General features: G+C 38.9%; 1 protein-coding gene across 1 annotated transcript; it reads right to left on the bottom strand.

The window, feature by feature from the left end:
- Positions 1-1,920: 1,920 nt before the first annotated feature.
- LOC127661501 (uncharacterized) lies at positions 1,921-8,557 on the bottom strand. Its single transcript, XM_052152233.1, has 20 exons — positions 8,459-8,557; positions 8,169-8,298; positions 7,779-7,856; positions 7,186-7,575; positions 6,640-6,738; positions 6,496-6,505; positions 6,203-6,383; positions 5,907-6,055; positions 5,664-5,757; positions 5,439-5,548; positions 5,053-5,178; positions 4,799-4,913; positions 4,415-4,477; positions 4,036-4,090; positions 3,689-3,780; positions 3,403-3,520; positions 3,101-3,202; positions 2,844-3,014; positions 2,506-2,682; positions 1,921-2,193 (listed from the first exon to the last, which is right to left on the bottom strand). The coding sequence occupies exons 1-20, from the start codon at positions 8,555-8,557 to the stop codon at positions 1,982-1,984; spliced, it is 2,571 nt and encodes an 856-aa protein (XP_052008193.1). The 3' UTR covers positions 1,921-1,981.
- Positions 8,558-20,648: the final 12,091 nt, after the last annotated feature.

Here is a 20,648-nt window from a genome sequence, read left to right as displayed (position 1 = left end):
ATTATCATGATATTATTATTCCTCATGTGTTAATGCAAAATCAGGATTTTACTGTTGTATTTGGTTGTGGTTAAACATGTTTTGTCTCTGACTGCATGAGATGATTATTTCATTATGAATGAAGTTGCTTATTTTTAATTTTTGGTATTTTTCTTAATGGAAGGCCCATAGCCCTTAAGTAACACCTTCACTGCTTGTTTCGTCAGTCTAAACCTAAAAATGTTTAAATACATATTTTAAAATAAACAAAATGAAAAGAGAAAAATCTTCACAGTTGTGAATCTGGAACCATGAAAAGTTTTTACATGACATGACTTAAACAATTATCTAAATAGCTGGCAATTAGAGTTTTGTCGATCAACTAATGCTGTAGTTGTATAAACTGTTGAGAACAATACTCTTCATATTGTTTGTGTGCAAAACTCCACCTTTCTAAAGTAAATAGTTACTAAAGCTGTGAGATAAATGTAGTGAAGTAAAATGTACAATATTGAATATATGAAAAGAGGAGATTAATTGGTCTATGTTCTTGAAGAAAGACTTGGGTAGAACAGAGGAATAGCTTGAAAGAGGTAAAGAATTTTTGGGAGAATATTCATTTTTACAGCATTTATCCTACCTAATGGAGATAGTGGAAGAGCTGTCCGTCTTAAAAAAGCTGACCTCATGTATGAAACTAAAGGTGTAAAATTTTCTGCCTTTCAGGCAGAATAAGAAAGGGTAACATTAACACCAAGATACTTGAATTTAGAATTTTTCCAAATGGAAAGGTATATCTTTCTGTTTTAGTTGTTGACCAGCTTGATTTATGGCTAAACATTCACTCTTCTGTAAATTCAGCTTATACCCAGAAAATGTACCAAATTCGTGTAATAGACTTATTATTTCAGGAATAGATGCAATTGGATCGGTAATGTAGAGTAAATAAATCATCAGCATATAAGCAGAGGCAGATTAAGGTGGCTAGGGGGCCCTAGTCTGCTCTTTGTGTGGGCCCCCATCTAATCACCTGCTCATTTTTTATGGGCAAATGAGTTTTTTTTTGTTTGTGCTGAAGTAAATTCAAAATAATAAAAACAATAGTTTGACCAATCTGGGGCCCCTGCACACATAGGGCCCCTAGGCTGCAGCCAAAGCAAGCCTTTGCATATAAGGCTAATTTATGTTCAGTTCCCTTACACATTATACCTTGAAATACAGGAAGTGTTCTAAGCATTATTGAAAGGGGCTCAATAGCTATGGCAAAAAGTAATGGGGATAGGGGGCATCCCTGACGAGCACAACCGTCATTTTCAACAGTTTTCTGAAAAGAAAATACACAAGTACAAATACCATTCATTTGTTCTTAATATTATAAATGTATAAATTACAGTACTTACTGTCCACCACTGAAGGGTTTAACTGGCAAATTAAGTTCACACAACAGACAATTGCATCAAATGGGTTTATTACAGTGGTGCATTTGTATGCATCACAACAAATACATTTCTTATACAGTTTTACAGGATGTAAGTTAAAGATGTTTGGATTTGGATTTCTGTATGTACATTTAGAGGATGTCATATAGAAAACAAAAAAGAAAAACATTTATGGTTTCAATGCTATAACTATAACTATAAAATATACAGTATATGCATATTGCATACAAATATAAATCCACATATATCATGGAAATACCCTAGTACATTAGAATTATACTTGTTAAAATTACGCAGACTGCCATTGAATCTTCATTTGATTTTTCCATGCAAAGATGATGACAATTGTTTATTTAAAGCAGCAATGAGCAGATTTAGTCTGAAACCAATAAGCTCAAATGTTAGAAGAGATAAATAAATCAATATTTTCTATTTTTTTTTTATTTAAAATACATACAGAATCTACAAAAACACCAACTATTTAAAACATATATTTTTTACAGCTATTTAAAACATTTTTCTGTACAAATCTGAAGTTCGTCTGTGTTGTTTGGCAGTGTACTTTAGGTGTCTTCTTCCTCAGACTCGGGGCTGGTGAAGCCATTGTCATCCCACTCCTCAATGTCCTCCTGTATGGAAAGAAAATCACATTCCATAGTGGCTATACTGCTGTATGCATTAACAGCCTGTTTGTGTTGACTTCTAAGTGAGTGACCCCTCTGATTGAGGACACTGTTGAGCCCATGTGTTGCATCTTCTGTTAGGTCACCGAAACCTGTAGAGGAATTGTGGAAAAAAATAGAAAGATGGCACAAACAAAACATGACATTTGTAACTATTTTTGCATTTTACAATGCTGAATTTGCAAATTCAACATTTCCTTTTAGTCATTATACTGTGTATGCATTTACATTGCGCACACTGATGCCAAATAGATGGTCAGCTCAGTGCCTGATCACAACTCAATGTATAAAGTAGAGTTCCTTGGACACATCACTCTCTCTCACTCTCTCTCTCTCTCTCTATATATATATATATATATCATAAATAAATACATGATACTAAAATATAAAGATCTTGTACATACTGCTGGTTTTGATGCACTCCAAAGTCTGTCCTCTGAGTGACTCCACTTCTTGCACTTGCTTCAGAAGGTACTTGATGTGCTGAGACATCTCCTTTACCAGGATGCTCTGCTCCTCCTCCAAGCGTTTTAGCAGCATTACCTGGTCGAAGATAGATCTCTTCAACCTAAAAGTGCTGCCTTTGGTTTGGGAAAGGAATGGAATAGTGGACACGGAATGTTTATTATTATATTATATAAGTATAACAGAATTATGTTATTTTAGAGAAATCTTTTAGCGACAGCATTGGTTCTGTAGAATATAAACATCAAGCTAAACTAGCAATTAATACTTATCGTACCATCTTCATGTCTCTCCCATGGTAGGATGTATCCCTCTGTCAGACTGCAAGCCAACTCCTCGTCAATCAGATCTCCTTCCACTATTGTGTTGTATTGCAAGACCTTTTCGCGAAGCTTCTTCTTCAACTCAGTCATTTTCTTTCTCTTTTTTTGTCTTGCCTGGTTGCTATCTGCAAATCGAAACAAAAAGAAAACTGTGTCATAACATTATTGTTTTTTTATATGTTAATTTAAATAACTTGATTTGACATCAAACCATGCTGATGATACAGATCTTGCTTCTTGCGCAAAAGGGTTACAGTGATGTTCTCAATGTCAGCCCTTAGCTCTTCAATACAACCTGGAGTGTAGACTCTCTCTAAATAGGTGAAACAAAACAATTGGACAAGAGACACAATTAGTGACATTTTCAAAACATTCAAAACAAGACACCTTTTATTATTTGTATAAATGTACAGTCATTAACAGATGTGTGTGTGTATATATATATATATATATATATATATATATATATATATATACACACCGTATATACATAGTGTACTTTACATGTTTTACCTGTGACAGCCCATTGTCTGACATCCCATACCCACTGCTGTATTGTCTCCTGATCAAGGTTGTGCTCCTCCTTGATGTTGCTAAGGCTGGCAGCTTCCACCTTTGCCCTCTCTGTGATCTTTTAAAGAGAAAAAAATATGAAAATGTCAGAAAAAACTCTACGCACCACCACAATGCAAAAACCACCAACAAACAATTAATCTACAAATAGTTTCAGATCTAGCTGTAGTTTGTGCATTAAGGGAAAGGGGCAGTGCTTAGGATCTCAATGATAATTTACCCTTACTTTGACATATCTGTGGGCTAACACTTGATGAAGGTTGTCCCTCTTTCTTCTGTTCCAACCCATGGCCTGTCGCGTTAGCATGTTCACTCTTCCTAATGAAACAATAATGCACCCACAAGCAGAAAAGTATGATGTCACATCCAAAAGGCAATAAGAGAAACCCAACAGACATGCCTAAACCAGATCACTAAAAGTTAGTTGAACTGGTAATTACCTTGAATACAATGATAACTTTGGTAAGAACAGAGAAACTTTGTTTTTCTTTTAATTCCCTGTAAAAACACTATGAATTATTTATTATTATTTATTTAGGCAACCACAGTGTGTAGTGTAAGTGTACCACCAACCAGCCTTTGTCATGTATTTTGTGACAAGTGCTGCCCTCGAGAGAAAGCTGTTCACCTATAAGAAAACAATACAATGCAATTTTGGTCACCATTACATAAAAATATTACCTTCACACCACAACATCTTAAACTTGTGGTTTAACAGAAAACATGTGTACTGTATTATACTAAGACTTTGGGACCCCTTATGCATGCGTGCATTTTGAATTGCTGAAAACAACTGAACTGCCTATTCTTTATTTTAACTCATACATAAAGGATGTACATAATCACTCTCACCAGGCATGTTACCTAGATGACAAATAAGTACCTTTTGGTGTTATGGGTTCTATTAAGACTCTTTGTAGCCATTGTTCAAATACTGACAATAATACCCTACCTGCTCCACTTCTTCTCCCACTGTGTTTCCTACTCCATCCAGGCTTCTGCCACCCCATCTCACCTGTTATGTGTTATGTAGCAGTACTTCAGAAGTTTTGATATAACATCATCCAATCAGGCATAAACATGCACAAATGTAAAAAATCATCCTTTGCATTGAAGATTGCTTGAATGTTACAACTACATTAATTCATACAATTATCTATAAAACATCTTGTGAAACAAGCTTTTTATATGGCGGGGAAAAACAAAATCTGTCCTACAAATTTGAACAAGCAGCTGAAAAGCAATTGCTGAAAGATAACACACAGCACGTTCTATTATCCGACCCATTGTTTCCCTATAGCTACAGGCATACCAGACTTAAAGTTATTGCATGTACCTCGCATTTTGCTGTATGGGCTTTGGCATGCATGACGCTCAGGAATGGCCTCATTTCTGTCAATGGCAGAAGTTCAGGTAAACCCTCTGCTACTTTGTTAAGGTAGGGCCAGTACCTAAAAAGCAGGAGCAGCACCATGTGAGTGTAATAAAGATCCATATTTAATTGAAATCTAAAATGATTAATATCACTGTAAAGTAGGGAAACAAGACATTTTAATCATGGAGTTGGATTTGCAATATGACAATGAGTACCTGCATGTAACATCCATACAGAAGAATGTAACATTTGCCTTCTTTGACATCTCTCTTTGAAGAAACATTGGGTAAGCAAATATTTCTCCACGGTAATGGTTCAGTCCTCGTAAGAGAAACCCATGTCTGTTAAATCAGAGGAAAATCTAGTTGTTAAGAATCAATTGACCCAGTAATGCCTGGCTTAAGCACACATCTGTCAACAGACAGCCTATAACAAAATATATGATAAATATAATACTTGGCTACTACAAAAGATAGATAAATACCACTCTGCAAGCAAAAGTGTGAAATGCTTTGAATTTTTACTCAGACTTGGATTGCCATTAAAACTCAATATCAGACTCAAGAATCAAAAACATACACACACACACACACATACATACCTGCAAACTGCAACTTGAATGCCCTCCTCATCTATCTGAGCACCAGACTTTTTGGACATCTCTCTGCCAGCAGTGAACTTGGCAGTACCGCAGACAGCACTGTCATTTGCCTATTAAGTCAGTTTATAACACATTTTAAGGTACATCAAAACACAAAACTAAATGTATGTATAAACAACCATTAAAAAACTATTATAAAAACAAAAACAAATCAAATGTTTGTACACTTCTCATGTTGCCTCTGATAAGGTCAACAAAGGTAGCAACTTCCACGTCCTTGGCCAGGAACAAGCCCTCATATATTGGTGGCTCCTCAGTCCTGTCCATGATAAGATAACATGCGTCAATAATAAAAATCACAAGTACTACCTTTACTATTTGTTAAAATGTAAGTTATAATCACTCAAACACAACCCGAAAGGCTACTATTTGTGTTAAGCAAATCTAAAATAAACTTCAGAAAAGTACCCTTTTGACTTGCTGAAGCGGTAATGTTTTCGGTTTCCATCAGAGCAGACAGCCAACATGTCTGGAGAACATGCTGGACATTCAAAATGATGGACCTGGCACATATCCTCTTCTTTGTATTGACAAAAGGTAAACTCAAAAAAGCTTCGCTGAAATGTATCAGCACAGATACTACCTGTCTGCATATTTAGAAATGTTTTGTAAGGATTTTTTAAGCAATGCCTAAAATTAAATATTAGGTATACAGTAATATAATTTTGTTTTTTTATGTTTCAGTGATATTCAGGCAGATTTACCCTTCCAGCTTGAACAGATCTGTGCTCCAACATTTTCAGGAAGGCCTGCCTGGACATAGCTGGTGCCGTTACCTTCATATGGTCAAACGAGGTGAAGACATCAAACTTGTATAGGGTCTGGCAGCTGGTGCTAGCTGGCCAGTACCGATAAACAAGCAGGTCCTTCACTCGGGAGTCCATTCTGCAGAGCATGATGGACAGGATTTCCGAGGCAAGCAGACATTGTATCGTCCTGTGAAAAAGTGAATATACTGTAGTAAAAACTTAAATAATTTCAGTAATCAAATTCTAACAGATTGCCTTCTATACAGAGATACAAATATATGTTATCCTAGCTTTTTGACATGGCATTGCCTGAAAATGTCATGGTGATAAAAATCTTTGAGTTGCACACAGTGGTAAAGTTCTAGTACAATAATACTTTCAGATCAACATACCATTGATGGTGACCACAGAAATATGCTTCCCTGGAGTGGTTGTGAGGTCATGAGTGCATTCACAAATTGACCTTGGTGCAGGAACAGGCAGATGACATACTGCAAATCAGAAAGAAGTTATAAAGGGTGTATTTACAGTTTCTCCTTAGTCCCTTAGATACATTTCCCAAAACGCTATCCTCATTTTTAAAATAGTGTTTTAAAACCCAACAATGAATCCAAACTGGCTACACCACTATTCCAACTGTAATTGTCACTATGTTTAAACAACATGTAAATGCTTAAGCATATTTGGAAAAATATTAACACACAATTGACTTTGCTGTTCAAAGATATGCTGGTCAGAACTGTCAAAACCAATCAGACTTTTGTTATTCAGCTATTAAATTTCTTTCACACTTGCACTTTGAAGTTTTGAGAATAAGCTTAAAATGTCTAAGCCATTTATAAACACTGTTAAATATAAACATGTGCACTATCTACAACAACTTCGGGAATTACACAATAAGTATGAGACAATTTGATATAATGCTAATTTTAACATACTTTGTTCACAAAACTGAGGCTGGCCATTTTCATTCACCAGCACAGCAGTTGTAGGGGGAATGGGCTCAAGAAATCCATGGAACACAGCCTCTCTGTCATGGAAGACATTTCTCTTGTGGGCCTCCATGTCACAGGTAGCACAGAGGAACTCCATGTCCAGTGGTACACAGTCCAGGCACCTAATCACAGCTTCTACAACACAGCATCTGTGACAATTTTGGATGAAAACTCTCTGGGCTGAGAGCTTTGCATCAAAAAGCATAGGCCTAGCACTTTTCATTCTCACATCTGTGAGAAGCTGCCTTTGTTCCCAAGCAGAAACCAGTCTGTCTGTTCCCTCCGGAACCTGCACTGCAGTTATGGTGTCCCTTAACTCTTGGAGCCTTGTTTCTAAAAAAACAAAAATATACATTCACTTGTCCTTAAAAGGTCTATACTCATGATTATGATAACACACAAATATATATATCAGTTATACTGTGAGTCTGTAGTGGAACTGACAAAACATAATGCTTGAATATGATTAAATTAATGGTGGAAATCGTGGAAAAACTGTAGTGTAATGTTACTACTGTAACACTCAGTATTCTCACCAAGACTTGCCAACTCTTGATCTTCTATCTGAAGGCCTTCCTCATGCACAGGATCCCTTCTTCTTGATTGAGAAGCAACTGCAGAGAAAGTCATTTTGTTTAACCCTTTGACCAATATAACATGAAACCAATTCATTTCAAAATGAAAATATTCCATAAGGACTGGAGGCAGGGAAACTAAGCAAAAAATATTAAAACACAACACAAGTAAGGATTATCAGTCGCACGCTCTAAAACTATCTTGTATATTAGTTTTCACAAACATTGCAACACCATTTTGTCAAAGTGGTGTCTGATTCTCATTTTATATTACGTGTAATCACCAAAACACAATTTAATGAATTATCTTCATTCTTAAATACAGTAATCATGTTTTAGTTAAGAACAAACCTGATCCAGGGCAGTGTGTTTCCCGACGTTTCTCACGCCTGCCTGTGACCAGTGGATTAGTGAAGGATCTCTTCCTGCTTTTCCTTGTTTTTCTTTGAGGAACGGCAGGGTTTTCCATGGCCATGAGAGCCTATATATATTGAGAGCACATATACCAGCAGCACTTAGAATTGAGCATTATTCAGTAGTTGCATAAAAGGGTCTTACTAACCCTTTACATCACATCTATAAACAACAATAGCAATTACTATTTTCAGATTTAGGTATTTGCTTATCATGAAAAGCCTTACTCTGGATTCATGGACTAAAGCATCACTAATTAATGCTGCCATGTGCATCCTGGCATCATTGGGATCATCAAAGACCCTTACGTCAGAATTGAGGGACATCACGTACAAATACAAACAATACAGACACAATATAAAAACAACACAAAATGAAGAAAGAGAGAAAGAGAGTGATCGAAAGAGACGAGAGAGAGAGAGAGAGAAAGAGAGAGAAACAGAGTGATCAAAAGAGACAAGTGAGACAGAGAGAGAGAGAAACAGACGAGAGAGAGAGAAAGAGAGAGAAACAGAGTGATCAAAAGAGACAAGTGAGAAAGAGAGTGGCTCTTAAAAGTGCCGTTGTTTTGATTTGTGTGTGTATGTGTGTGTGTGTGTTTGTGTTGGTGGAGTCAAAGTGTTGCAATAATGCTGTAAAACAGGAAAAAGCAAAAGATTATTACAATAGCCTTTGTAGTAAATGGGCATGTCTTAATTGTTAGGACAGAGTAATTTAAATTATTAATTAAATATTGATCAATCACAACAACTACGTACAATATAAATCAATCCTTACTGTACAAATATCAGATTTGTACCACATCCACTTGACAAGAGCAAGTACCTACACAAATCTATTTTTAATTAGGCATTTATTATTTTTATTTATGTTCAGTAACAATTACACTCTTATCTCATGATGATTTCAGTGTCTTCTAAAATGGCAAAGTCTTACAAAAGTATGGCACCATAGTGTTACAGGATATTCTATCTATAAGTTAGTGGAGGGTCGTCTCTATATTTAATTCTGCATTAATTATGTCAGCAGGTATGAACGGTCATTGACACTGAGACGCACTGAGCAGTCAAATCCTCTGGAAAGACTCCAGGTCCACTTTTTTATTCTAGTTCATCCCTGATTGCGGTCATTCTACGTCTGACATTTACTTTGCACTTTGAATAAAACTTTAACCACTTTGTTTAATTGTTGTCTTCACAACACATGGGCAAATACATGAGTTTAAACTGATTTTGGTAGCTGGCAGTGCCACAATCCAACTGTGCCAGGGACAGCTGTCATTTGGCTGTCTAGCTAACTACTTTGGAGGGTAACATAACCGTGTAAATGATAATGCAACACTAACAAATTTAACCTAATCTCCAGGGATGAAACGCTACACAGATAGGGCTACAACTAAAGAAATAACAGCAAAGGTTTTGCGTGCTTCTTAACAAACAAACACACATTGGGTTGAGATGCTTACTGTAGTCAGGTGGCGGGTGAAATGAGCGGTAAACGCATACAGTGACATGGGTAAGATGCGTGCGTAACGTGACGTACCGTTGTAGTGATAACGAGTGAAAGTCTTCTGATTCAAAATAATAATTATTAATAATATTCGCTGCTACGACATAAAAAAGTAATAACTAATTCACTACAATACAAGGACGTTTCGTAAACTATAAAACATCATTTACGAGCGCGCGTAACGTGAGGTTTCGTTGCCGTGGTAACGACTGAAAGTCTTCTGATTCAAAATAATAATAATTAATAATATTCACTGCTATGACAGAAAAAAGTCGTTACTAATTCACTATAATAAATGATAAAAGAAGGACGTTTCGTGAAAAACATCATTTACGGGCGCGCGTAACGTGACGTTTTGTTGCCGTGGTAACGACTGAAAGTCTTCTGATTCAAAATAATTAATAATAATTAATAATATTCACTACTATGACAGAAAAAAGTCGTAACTAATTCACTATAATAAATGATAAAAGAAGGACGTTTCGTAAACTACTAAACATCATCTATGGGCGCGCGTAACGTGACGTTTCGTTGCTGTGGGAACGACTGAAAGTCTTCTGATTCAAAATAATAATTATTAATAATATTCACTGCTATGACAGAAAAAAGTCGTAACTAATTCACTATAATAAATGATAATAGAAGGAGGTTTCATAAACTGCAAAACATCATTTACGGACGCGCGCGTAACGTGACGTTTTGTTGCTGTGGTAACGACTTAAAGTCTTCTAATTCAAAATAATAATTATTAATAATATTCGCTGCTATGACAGAAAAAAATCAGAACTAATACACTATAATAAATGATAAAAGGAGGACGTTTCGTAAACTAGAAATCAACATTTACCGCCGCCAACTGTGTGACGTTATTGATCCAGGGAATCCGTGTGTCCACCACGACAAATGAGCGCCATTGACTTTGTATGGGTGTTGTTTTCGTGATACCGACACGTAATTTTACACACTTACGTGACACCATCACGTAAATCGAGGTTAAGGGCTCGTGTTCATTTCACGTATTTCTGTGAGATCAGGTTGGAAAAAAGGTTCCCGACCCCTGGTCTAAGCGTCTCTGGTATTTGTTTTAGTATAAATTATATTTAGTAGGCCTATGTAAGTATGCGTAAGAGTAGCATCACATATAACTCAATAATGAATGTAATTCTGCTTCATTCTGTGATCTGAATCCACATCAGATCCAAGTCGGATGTTATTTCAAACACTTGTTGGTGTTTGTAAGTGCGTTTTGAGCTCAAGACATGAACATCATGAATGAACATTCAGATGTGTGTGATTTAGAAGGCGTGATTAAATTATACGATTCGTTTCATGCAAATTGTAGGCTAATTGTAAGGCATTTAATGGCTAATTTACACACCGTGTAAATGCTTGCATGCGAGCATCAATAACGCGCGCGGATTAATGCCGTTGAAATGATAATTATATTATTAATAAAGATAATTATAATAATCATCATAATAAATAAGCCTAATAAATTCTTGTGTTCCCAAAAAAATGTGTGTTCTTATCAAATGTGTTTGTATTCCATTTTGGTCATATTTATGCTGCCTAAAGAAAAAATATAATTTAGGTTCAAGTTGAACGTGTCTTGTATTCTTTATGATTTCATCACTTTCGTCTTTGTTTATTTAATACAAAGATACCTGTATATATTACTGAACCTGCTGAGTTGCGTTAAGAGCGAACTGCTCCATCACAGCACCTCATGAGATGATCGGAGATCATTTGCAGCATTCTCATAGACTACATTATTCTCCCAAACAGTTTTCAGAGAAACAGAGAAAAAGGAGTGATAACTCTTTACACGCTCGTTTCACGAGACAGGATCTCGTTGCACCCCTCTGAACAGTGAATCAGACATGAGCAGTGACTGCTTTTCTTTTGTTTGTTCTTAAAAATATAATAAAGTGTGTTTCTTCAAGCACGTCAGCATTTCTTGTCATGTCGCTCCGAGACACCTTTTGCAGGTAGATGAGCAAAATTACTTGTGCATGAAATGCATTTGGAGAGGAGCTCGTGAACTGTATGAGTCTCGTCTCGTTTTGCGGGTGCTATATCACACCCTGGTTGCACATAAAAATAACGAACGTTCATAAAATCGCTTGAAGAAAATGCTCTTAACAGCTAAGATCAATAGTTATTGGGAAACGAGTCCCAGATCTCTATGAATGTTCGTGTGTTGGAGAAGCGCTTTCATTGCACTCAGAGCTCACTGTGCAAACATCAAATCAGACTCGCATCGGCGGCTTTTCTTTCATCTGGTCATCAAAATATAATCATGTTTTGTCAAACGCTCGTTGTTGTGTATAATTTATTGTAATATAGCACTCCAACAAGTCTTACAGGTCACCTTCCACAGGTAGTGGAAGCTGGTACATCAGCAAAATAGCCTACATGGCATGAAAAATCCACATTTGGCGGGTGTTAATTTAAAACCTTGTTAAGTAGGCTTTAAAATTCGGGAGTAAGGAAATTAAAATAGTGTCATTGACTTCAAGCTTTGCAATCGCACCCACACTTTCTGTTGGAAAAGTATCTCTATAAAGTTTTAAACGTTAATTTGTTGGTGAGAGGCCCAGCGAGCCACCTGATTTTTAACAAAGAGCCACATGTGGCTCGCGAGCCATTTGTTCCCGACCCCTGGCTTAGACAAATGTCTCATGTGCTGAGAATGTGCTAACGTGCTAACCATAAAAATATAAATCATAAAAGTTTAAGAACCACTTCATGGTCAGAATGGCGACCTTTTGAATCACACTTGCGCCAGAGAATTATTGCACCTCGACCTGTAATTCTTGGGTTTCAGTCACGTGATTATGATGACGCGCGAAGGCAGAGCGATTTCAGATGGAGGGCAGGAAGTAAACATGGAGAATACGTCTATGGAGGAAACCGTTGCGGAGAGTCCGTATTGTACGAATTTAGAACCAGTTTCAAGAAATAGATACAAGGAGTTAGTAAACGCATATGTTGGACGTGACCCGTTCCTCATGAAGATGAGTGAGTTTTCGGTCGAACTTGAAGATTTGCCGACAGTGGAGGCTGTTGACATCACCAACTATCTGGTCCTTCAGACATCTTACTACACCAGACAGCAAATGAAGGCATATAAAAGTCTGGAGGCGTACAAATTTTTTGTCAGCGGATGGGTCCACAACCTCGGTACCAAACGGCTTCACATTGTAGACGCTGAGTACTGTGATTTTGTTGTGTGGATCCACAATGATATTTTTGTTGAAAGGATTTTGCCCGATCTTGAACTATGGGATGATGTTATCCCTAAAGTTGAGTGCTTTTTTTAGAAACGGTATACTTCCAGAAATACTGGGACAGCAAGTTACAAACTCACATGTGTAATGTAATGAAAGGATCCAGGCACTCTTGAAAGTGGGCTGTGTGATATTGCTGTTATATCAATACGGTTGTATGAGACAAGATTACATTTTGACTATTGTTATGAGTGTGGTCTTTGTTGTATAATTTAAATGAAAACATTAAATGCCGAATTAACATGCCATGTACAGAATTATACATGGTGGTTTATTTACAATATTAGATTTTTCAACAATTGTTATAATAACATGAACATGGTGTGCAATAACAGATTAGAATCCATTTCATTACATACAGGTGAAACTCGAAAAATTAGAATATCGTGCAAAAGTTCATTAATTTCAGTAATTCAACTTAAAAGGTGAAACTAATATATTATATAGACTCATTACAAGCAAAGTAAGATATTTCAAGCCTTTATTTGATATAATTTTGATGATTATGGCTTACAGCTTATGAAAACCCCAAATTCAGAATCTCAGAAAATTAGAATATTACATGAAATCAATAAAAAAAAGGATTTTAAATACAGAAATGTCGGCCCTCTGAAAAGTATAATCATGCATATGTACTCAGTACTTGGTTTGGGCCCCTTTTGCATTAATTACTGCCTCAATGCGGCGTAGCATGGATGCTATCAGCCTGTGGCACTGTTGAGGTGTTATGGAAGACCAAGATGCTTCAATAGCGGCCTTCAGCTCTTCTGCATTGTTTGGTCTCATGTCTCTCATCTTTCTCTTGGCAATGCCCCATAGATTCTCTATGGGGTTCAGGTCAGGCGAGTTTGCTGGCCAATCAAGCCAGTAATACCATGGTCATTGAACCAGGTTTTGGTACTTTTGGCAGTGTCAAGTGTCAGTGTCAGTGTACTTTTGGTGCCAAGTCCTGCTGGAAAATGAAGTCAGCATCTCCATAAAGCTTGTCTGCTGAAGGAAGCATGAAGTGCTCTAAAATGTCCCGGTAGACGGCTGCGTTGACTCTGGACTTAATGGACCAACACCAGCCGATGACATGGCTCCCCAAACCAACATAGACTGTGGAAACTTCACACTGGACTTCAAGCATCTTGGATTGTGTGCCTCTCCATTCTTCCTCCAGACTCTGGGACCTTGGTTTCCAAATGAGATGCAAAATTTGCTCTCATCAGAAACGAGGACTTTGGACCACTGAGCAACAGACCAGTTCTTTTTTTCTTTAGCCCAGGTAAGACGTTTGACATTTGAAGCCCATGTCCAGGACCCGTCTGTGTGTGGTGGCTCTTGATGCAGTAACTCCAGCCTCAGTCCACTCCTTGTGAAGCTCCCCACACATTTGAATGGCCTTTTCCTGACAATCCTCTCCAGGCTACGGTCATCCCTGCTGCTTGTGCACCTTTTTCTTCCACACTTTTCCCTTCCACTTAACTTTCTATTAATGTGCTTTGATACAGCACTTTGAGAACATCCAACTTCTTTTGCAATTACCTTTTGAGGCTTTCCCTCCTTGTGGAGGGTGTCAGTGATGGTTTTCTGCACAACTGTCAGGTCAGCAGTCTTCCCCATGATTGTGTATTCAACTGAACCAGACTGAGAGACCATTTAAAGGCTCAGGAACCCTTTGCAGGTGTTTAGCTGATTAGAGTGTGACACTTTGAGCCTAGAATACTGAACCTTTTCACAATATTCTAATTTTCTGAGATTCCGAATTTGGGGTTTTCATAAGCTGTAAGCCATAATCATCAAAATTATATAAAATAAAGGCTTGAAATATCTTACTTTGCTTGTAATGAGTCTATTTAATATATTAGTTTCACCTTTTAAGTTGAATTACTGAAATTAATGAACTTTTGCACGATATTCTAATTTTTCGAGTTTCACCTGTATAATACATATAGCCAGTACAATTGGACTAGTGGATAGAAGTATTACACTTGTTGAAAACATATTAACAGACTGATATGTGTCGGGGCTCAGGTACTACTACTCCATGTCCTCTTACTTATTTTCATCAGAGCCAAGAAGCAGGGATCAGGTATTGGACACTACATGTGTGAGGACTCAGGTACTGGACTGACTGATTATTATCCCTATCCCTCCCTCCTCCTTACTCCAATGGGACAATAGACTCCGAAAGATTAGACAAGACGCAGCAAATAACCCCAATCTTGTCAATCAATGCTAGTGCCTCACCTTGTTTTGTTGCCATGTGCTCTATGGGCATAGCCCTGCTTTGCAGAATCTGATATTTTCTTCTGACTAAACCGATAACTCTCTCAACATGAATACGCAAATTCGCTATTTTTCTTGTGTCTGCCACCTCATACGCTGACAGCTGTTTTCTCCCCTTGGTAAATGCAGGTCACTGTAGTGAAGCACAGTAAAATCCCACACTATCACCAATATTGAACCCACGGTCTGCTAGGACAATATCTCCAGGTAACAGGTTTTTTAGGAGGCCACTCTCTATTGTGATCTGTTTATCGCTGACTCTCCCTCCCCAGGCACAAGATATGTCAGTGACATGGGGTGTTTTGTCTCAGAACATCCTCCATCTTCTCAATGTCATCCATTGTTAGCTCAGTCTGGCATCCGGCATCTACATAGCCTGCAACATATCAGTGGGGAGCATAATTAGTTAATTCATGAATATGAATTATGTGAATTGTTGTGAAGTTATCTTTTTGACAACCTTTTTACAAACATGCAAGTTCTCTGGTCCAATTATACAGAGTGATTTTAGTTAATATGAATTATGTGAATTGTTGTGAAGTAATCTTTTTTCAAACATACAAGTTTTCTGGTCAACATTTGTAACAATTAATAATTATTAATAACAATGAATAATAATGCCGGTTACACATCTTAGTACAATAATTTACCTTTATCATTTAATGTCCCATTCCCACTGATCCCCTCTGATTGTGGGTTGTTGTCAGCTGGCTGCTTCGGTTCTGAGCTTTCGGCTGTCTGCGTCAGATCTGTCTGTTGGAGATCCAACATCTGCACATTCCGACCGTCTTTGTTGGTCTTCCTTGATCTTCATCCTTTGCTCTCGTTTAAGAGACGCCTCTGATTTGGGCTTAGTTTTTTGGTAACCTAGGTTGACCGTCGGAGCCCAATTTACCGACTCAACGTCACCCAAAGCGCTAGGGCAACCTAAAAAGCCCCAATGAAGTCCATATTGGACTACCGGTAACTTAATAAGCATTACTAAGTAAATGAGCATTTAATGACAACCTAATGCTATATAAACACAGACACAAAAAACACGTTGGCTAGCTAACATACCTCCGACGAAGTGGTCGCTGCAGACACGGGCATTAACAGACTCTGCTCCTCCCGACCGCAGACGTACGTTAAAAATCCACCTTTTACGGCGTTGTTCTGTGAGCTTTTTACATTTCTCACCTTTATGAGTGACAATCTTCGGTACTCTATTAAAAACCCTTTCCCTTTTCTCGATTAGAACGATTGGAGCAGCCGTAAACTACACAAAACATTATCATTTTGCCAGACGGCAGATCCTCAGCTATTTCACTTCCTGCCCTCCATCTGAATTGCGCGCTCTCGCGATGCAGCAGCGTGACGTCACGTGAAACCAACCTATTGGCCAAAATGCTCCGTTTGACTTTTCCGAAACCCTCTACTCTTCCCTGTGGAACACGGAAGCTTGATCTCTGACCCACTTTCTGTAGATCTGAATTTCTGCGGTTTGAATTTTAGAATATTGAATTTGGTTTTCTGAATTTCTTCTTCATCTTGAAAACTTGAAGCTGTATTTTTTAAAACTGAATATTTACAGTGTAAGAATTCAGAGCCAAAAATTTGCTGTTTGAAAATACATATTTATAAAATTGTGCCATAAAAAAAAACAATTCAACTTGGTTAAATATGAAATGTCCAAGATTGGAGTTTAAAATTTTCAAATTCAGACCTATTTAAAATACAACGTAATATTACATTTGGCAAAATCACACTTATAATTCAAATTCAAAAGTCTATAATTGAAATTTACACAATTCGAAACTTATTCCCTTCTCACTCAAAGCTTACGCGCTTGTTAAAGACTGTCGTGCTGTCATAGCAACCATGTTATGTTCCATTTCCATTTGTCCTAAGAAGAACATCTCTTTTAAACAAGGCTTGTTTAAAGGAGGACGCTTGGCATACTGCAGCCTTCAAATGACGCTTCCAACCTAGCATGCAGCCTTCGAAACGAAACAAAGCGACCCTCGCAATAGCGTTAACTAATTTTTTATATCAATGTAATATAAAAAAGTATAGTCTTATAAATATAAAAAAAAATAAAAATCAAATATAAAAAACTAGATTTACGATATTAATAACTGAGGACACATTCTGTGTGCAAAAGGTCACTTAAGTAAGAGAATGTATGAGAGTTGTCGCGCTAACCATAGCTGGGACTGTTATTATGGATGCACGTAGCGTGTGAGTTCAGAAGTGGCGCTATTCACTAAGAAAAGAAGAACATACAAACAAAACAAAACAGAACAACAAAAGATTAGTTCGCGCTGACATGCATTAAAGTTATGATCAGCCTCAGTTTGGACGTATCTTGTGTTCATGTGCGTCTTATTTGAGTGAGTATGATTAATCCTACTATGTACTCTGAGTTATGTTCGTTGTTATCAGTAATTATAAAGTTATCGGCTGTGTAATGTTACGTGATAATGTTAATTAATCCGTGCTAGCTCTGCTAATTTATGTGCCGATCTACAACGATAAGAATTATAATGTTCATAATGTTATAGTAGTTCATGTGGGTAAATAATGATGGTAAACGCAATGAAAGATGTTATAACAAGTGTTCATGCATCATTGTGTTATTGTGTAAGGGGAGCAGCCTATAGTTTGTATGTGAATGGTCTGGTGATGTGTAATGGTGATTGCTGCTATTAGAGCTCTGCTCTTTGTCTGTTGCAGAGTAACCACTCTCAAACACACTCATACAAATCCAAACCTACGCAAGCTGATATACAACCCAGCCCGCTTATGCGTCAAACTCCTGCTGGTTAAGTCAAGGCTCATCAAATGAAGGACTTTATTACATGTTCCTTCTCCCTCTGATGCTTAACCTCTCCACATCTAATCATTCCCACCAGTCCTAGCATGCTCATCTGCAACCATTCCAAAGGCTCATACTAATCTAAGGAAACCCATTCCCGCTTGATACCGCAAAGGGCCCTTGTTGACTCTAATCCTCAAAGCCTCTAGAGTTCACTGCAGTCCTCAAGCTCATATCACTTGTTAAGCAGATACTGACTAATGTGGATGTAAAGGCTGACTTCTCCCTCTGATGTTGATACTTGCATACTTGTGACAATGAATAATAATAAGGTGATACTCCCTCTGTAGTGTTCTGACCGACACACCTGATTCACTGCTATACGAAACTAGCCCTACAGCATCTTAAGTAGCCCTTCGCTACATTTGTGGTCCTTCGAGCCGGATAGCAGCTGTGCTGGGAGCATGCAACAGAGTGACGAGCGTCATGGGCCCCACACACTCGGCCCAAACGGCAGTTAAGGCAGCCGTCCTATTTGAAGGATTATGAGGTCAGAGCAGTGTGTCCGAAGATACGCGGCCCATTATGGGCCAGCCCAACACAACACATGCCTAGAGGGGAAGGGTGGAGCTCACAGCCTCGTGTGAGGTGGAGTAACCTCCACAGCACGCAGGACGATTACTCCCAAAGCTTCGATGAGAGCTTCAACGTTGCAAGCCTAGGAGGGCCACATACTTCTATGCCCTACACTGAGTATGGAATCGAGCCGAACGGGTTATACAAAGAAAGTGTGACAAACCAATGGACTGGATGGAGCCTTCAATACAGTTCCACCTCACCTCAGGACATTATGAAGGTATCACGTCCATTCACAGCCTCAGGCAGAGTGCCCAGAGCAGCGTGACAGGACCAGTCCTCAGAACGATGGCCAGTGCCACCACAACCCTCCCCCGCCCCCCATTACCTTATGACTCCGTAGCACTAGAGGATGATGAACTACCACCTCCACCATTGCTCTCCTCCACATACCCTCCAATGTCTGCGATCGGCAAGGAGCCGCAAGTGGTCATTATCATAGACCGAATGATGAGTGAGCTACAGCTCATGAGAGACAGCGCAGCATCCAGTATCGCAGGCCACACTCACCAGCATTCTACACCTCGGGGCTTGGACCCTCCTCAGACTAGACGAGGTCGTGAACAGTATGACGTCCAGCCCCGCACTCAATGGCCAGAATCCTTCTCACCCCTCCCTCATCTGCAGTCCAGCATGAATCATGCTGAAGTAGGACCCTCACCTTCATACCCAGTTAGGCCTGATGTGAATCATTCGGGCCCCTCCCGAAGCAGACAGTTCTTGCCAGTAGCGACAACTTTAGAAGGAAGAGAGTACAGGGTCCCCACACCTAAAATCCCCCTTTTCATCCATAAGGACCCCATGGAGTTCTCTCGGCTGAAATTAGCCCTTGCAATCCTGCTACCCGCTGATACCACAGAGCTCTTCAAGTATCAAATTCTTGTGGATCATCTGAGACTAGAGGAGGCCTGTCTCATCGCCGACTCGTACATAAACTCACCAATGCCTTACTCAGACACCATGGCAGCTCTGAATGAGATGTTCGGCCAACTGCACCATGTAGTATTAAAAAGAATTGCTGCAGTTATGGACTCGCCCGAGGTCCGAAGAGGAGATATTGCTGCCTTTGAAAGATTCTCTCTGCACATTCAGTCACTCATGGGTATGCTCCAACACTGGGCCCAGATGGCGAAGTTGAGCTGAGATGCGGCTCACATGTAGCCGACTCCTCACCAAGCTTCCAATTGAAATGAGGACAAACTTTAGGCATCAGATGCTCCAACACACTGGACATACTCATACGCTGCACAACATGGTGAAATGGCTCCGGTACGAGTCCTGGTGTCAAGATTACGACGATCCCTCAGACATTCATGCCCAAGGGCCACTGGCTCACAGAGTCAAATGATGCAGTAAGCCAGCAGCTATGGTGCTACATGGAGCCGAGAGTGGTAAGCTAAACCGAGTGACCAAGCAAGTGTGTCAGAGCTCATCCGAGCCAAAATGGAAGGGCAAGGCGAAACCCTACTGTCTGTATTGAGAGGGCACGGAGCACTTCTTGAATAAGTGTCCAGATATTCGAAAACTCACTAGAGAGGAAGTCATAGAGTGGATCAGAGCTAGGAGATGTGGGAGAGCACATCAAGCGGCGCAATGTGACCTCAAGAGGCTCTGCGAAGAGTGTCAAGGGAAGCATCTGAGAGTCTTGTATGATGCCAACACACGCCCCAAGGTAGAGCAGCCGAGGACAGAGAGCTGTCTGTGAGCACCAGTACAGAAGTTCTCTATATGGACAGACCATCTGTGTCCTCACGGGTCCTGCTGAAAGAGTGTTCCTGCGTAACAGAGACAGGACACTGGATACGTACGCCATTCTGGACGATGGATTGGATCATACAATGCTCCTTTCAGAGGCTGCTGACAAACTAGACCTTCACAAGAAACCAGAGGACCTTGCTCTCCACACGATTCAGC

The sequence above is a fragment of the Xyrauchen texanus genome, chromosome 21 (assembly GCF_025860055.1).
Source record: "Xyrauchen texanus isolate HMW12.3.18 chromosome 21, RBS_HiC_50CHRs, whole genome shotgun sequence".
NCBI lineage: Eukaryota > Metazoa > Chordata > Actinopteri > Cypriniformes > Catostomidae > Xyrauchen > Xyrauchen texanus.
Note: the sequence above shows the minus strand (reverse complement) of the source record. Positions and strands in the feature narration are given on the sequence as shown.

What these genes read in the sequence shown, in the direction of transcription:
- LOC127661501 (XM_052152233.1), bottom strand. Translation starts at nt 8,557, where the DNA reads ATGTCCCTCAATTCTGACGTAAGGGTCTTTGATGATCCCAATGATGCC. An exon ending in CTTTAGTCCATGAATCCAGA is followed by an intron (nt 8,299 to 8,458) that starts GTAAGGCTTTTC and finishes CAATATATATAG; the next exon opens with GCTCTCATGGCCATGGAAAA. An exon ending in CCCATACAGCAAAATGCGAG is followed by an intron (nt 4,478 to 4,798) that starts GTACATGCAATA and finishes AACACATAACAG; the next exon opens with GTGAGATGGGGTGGCAGAAG.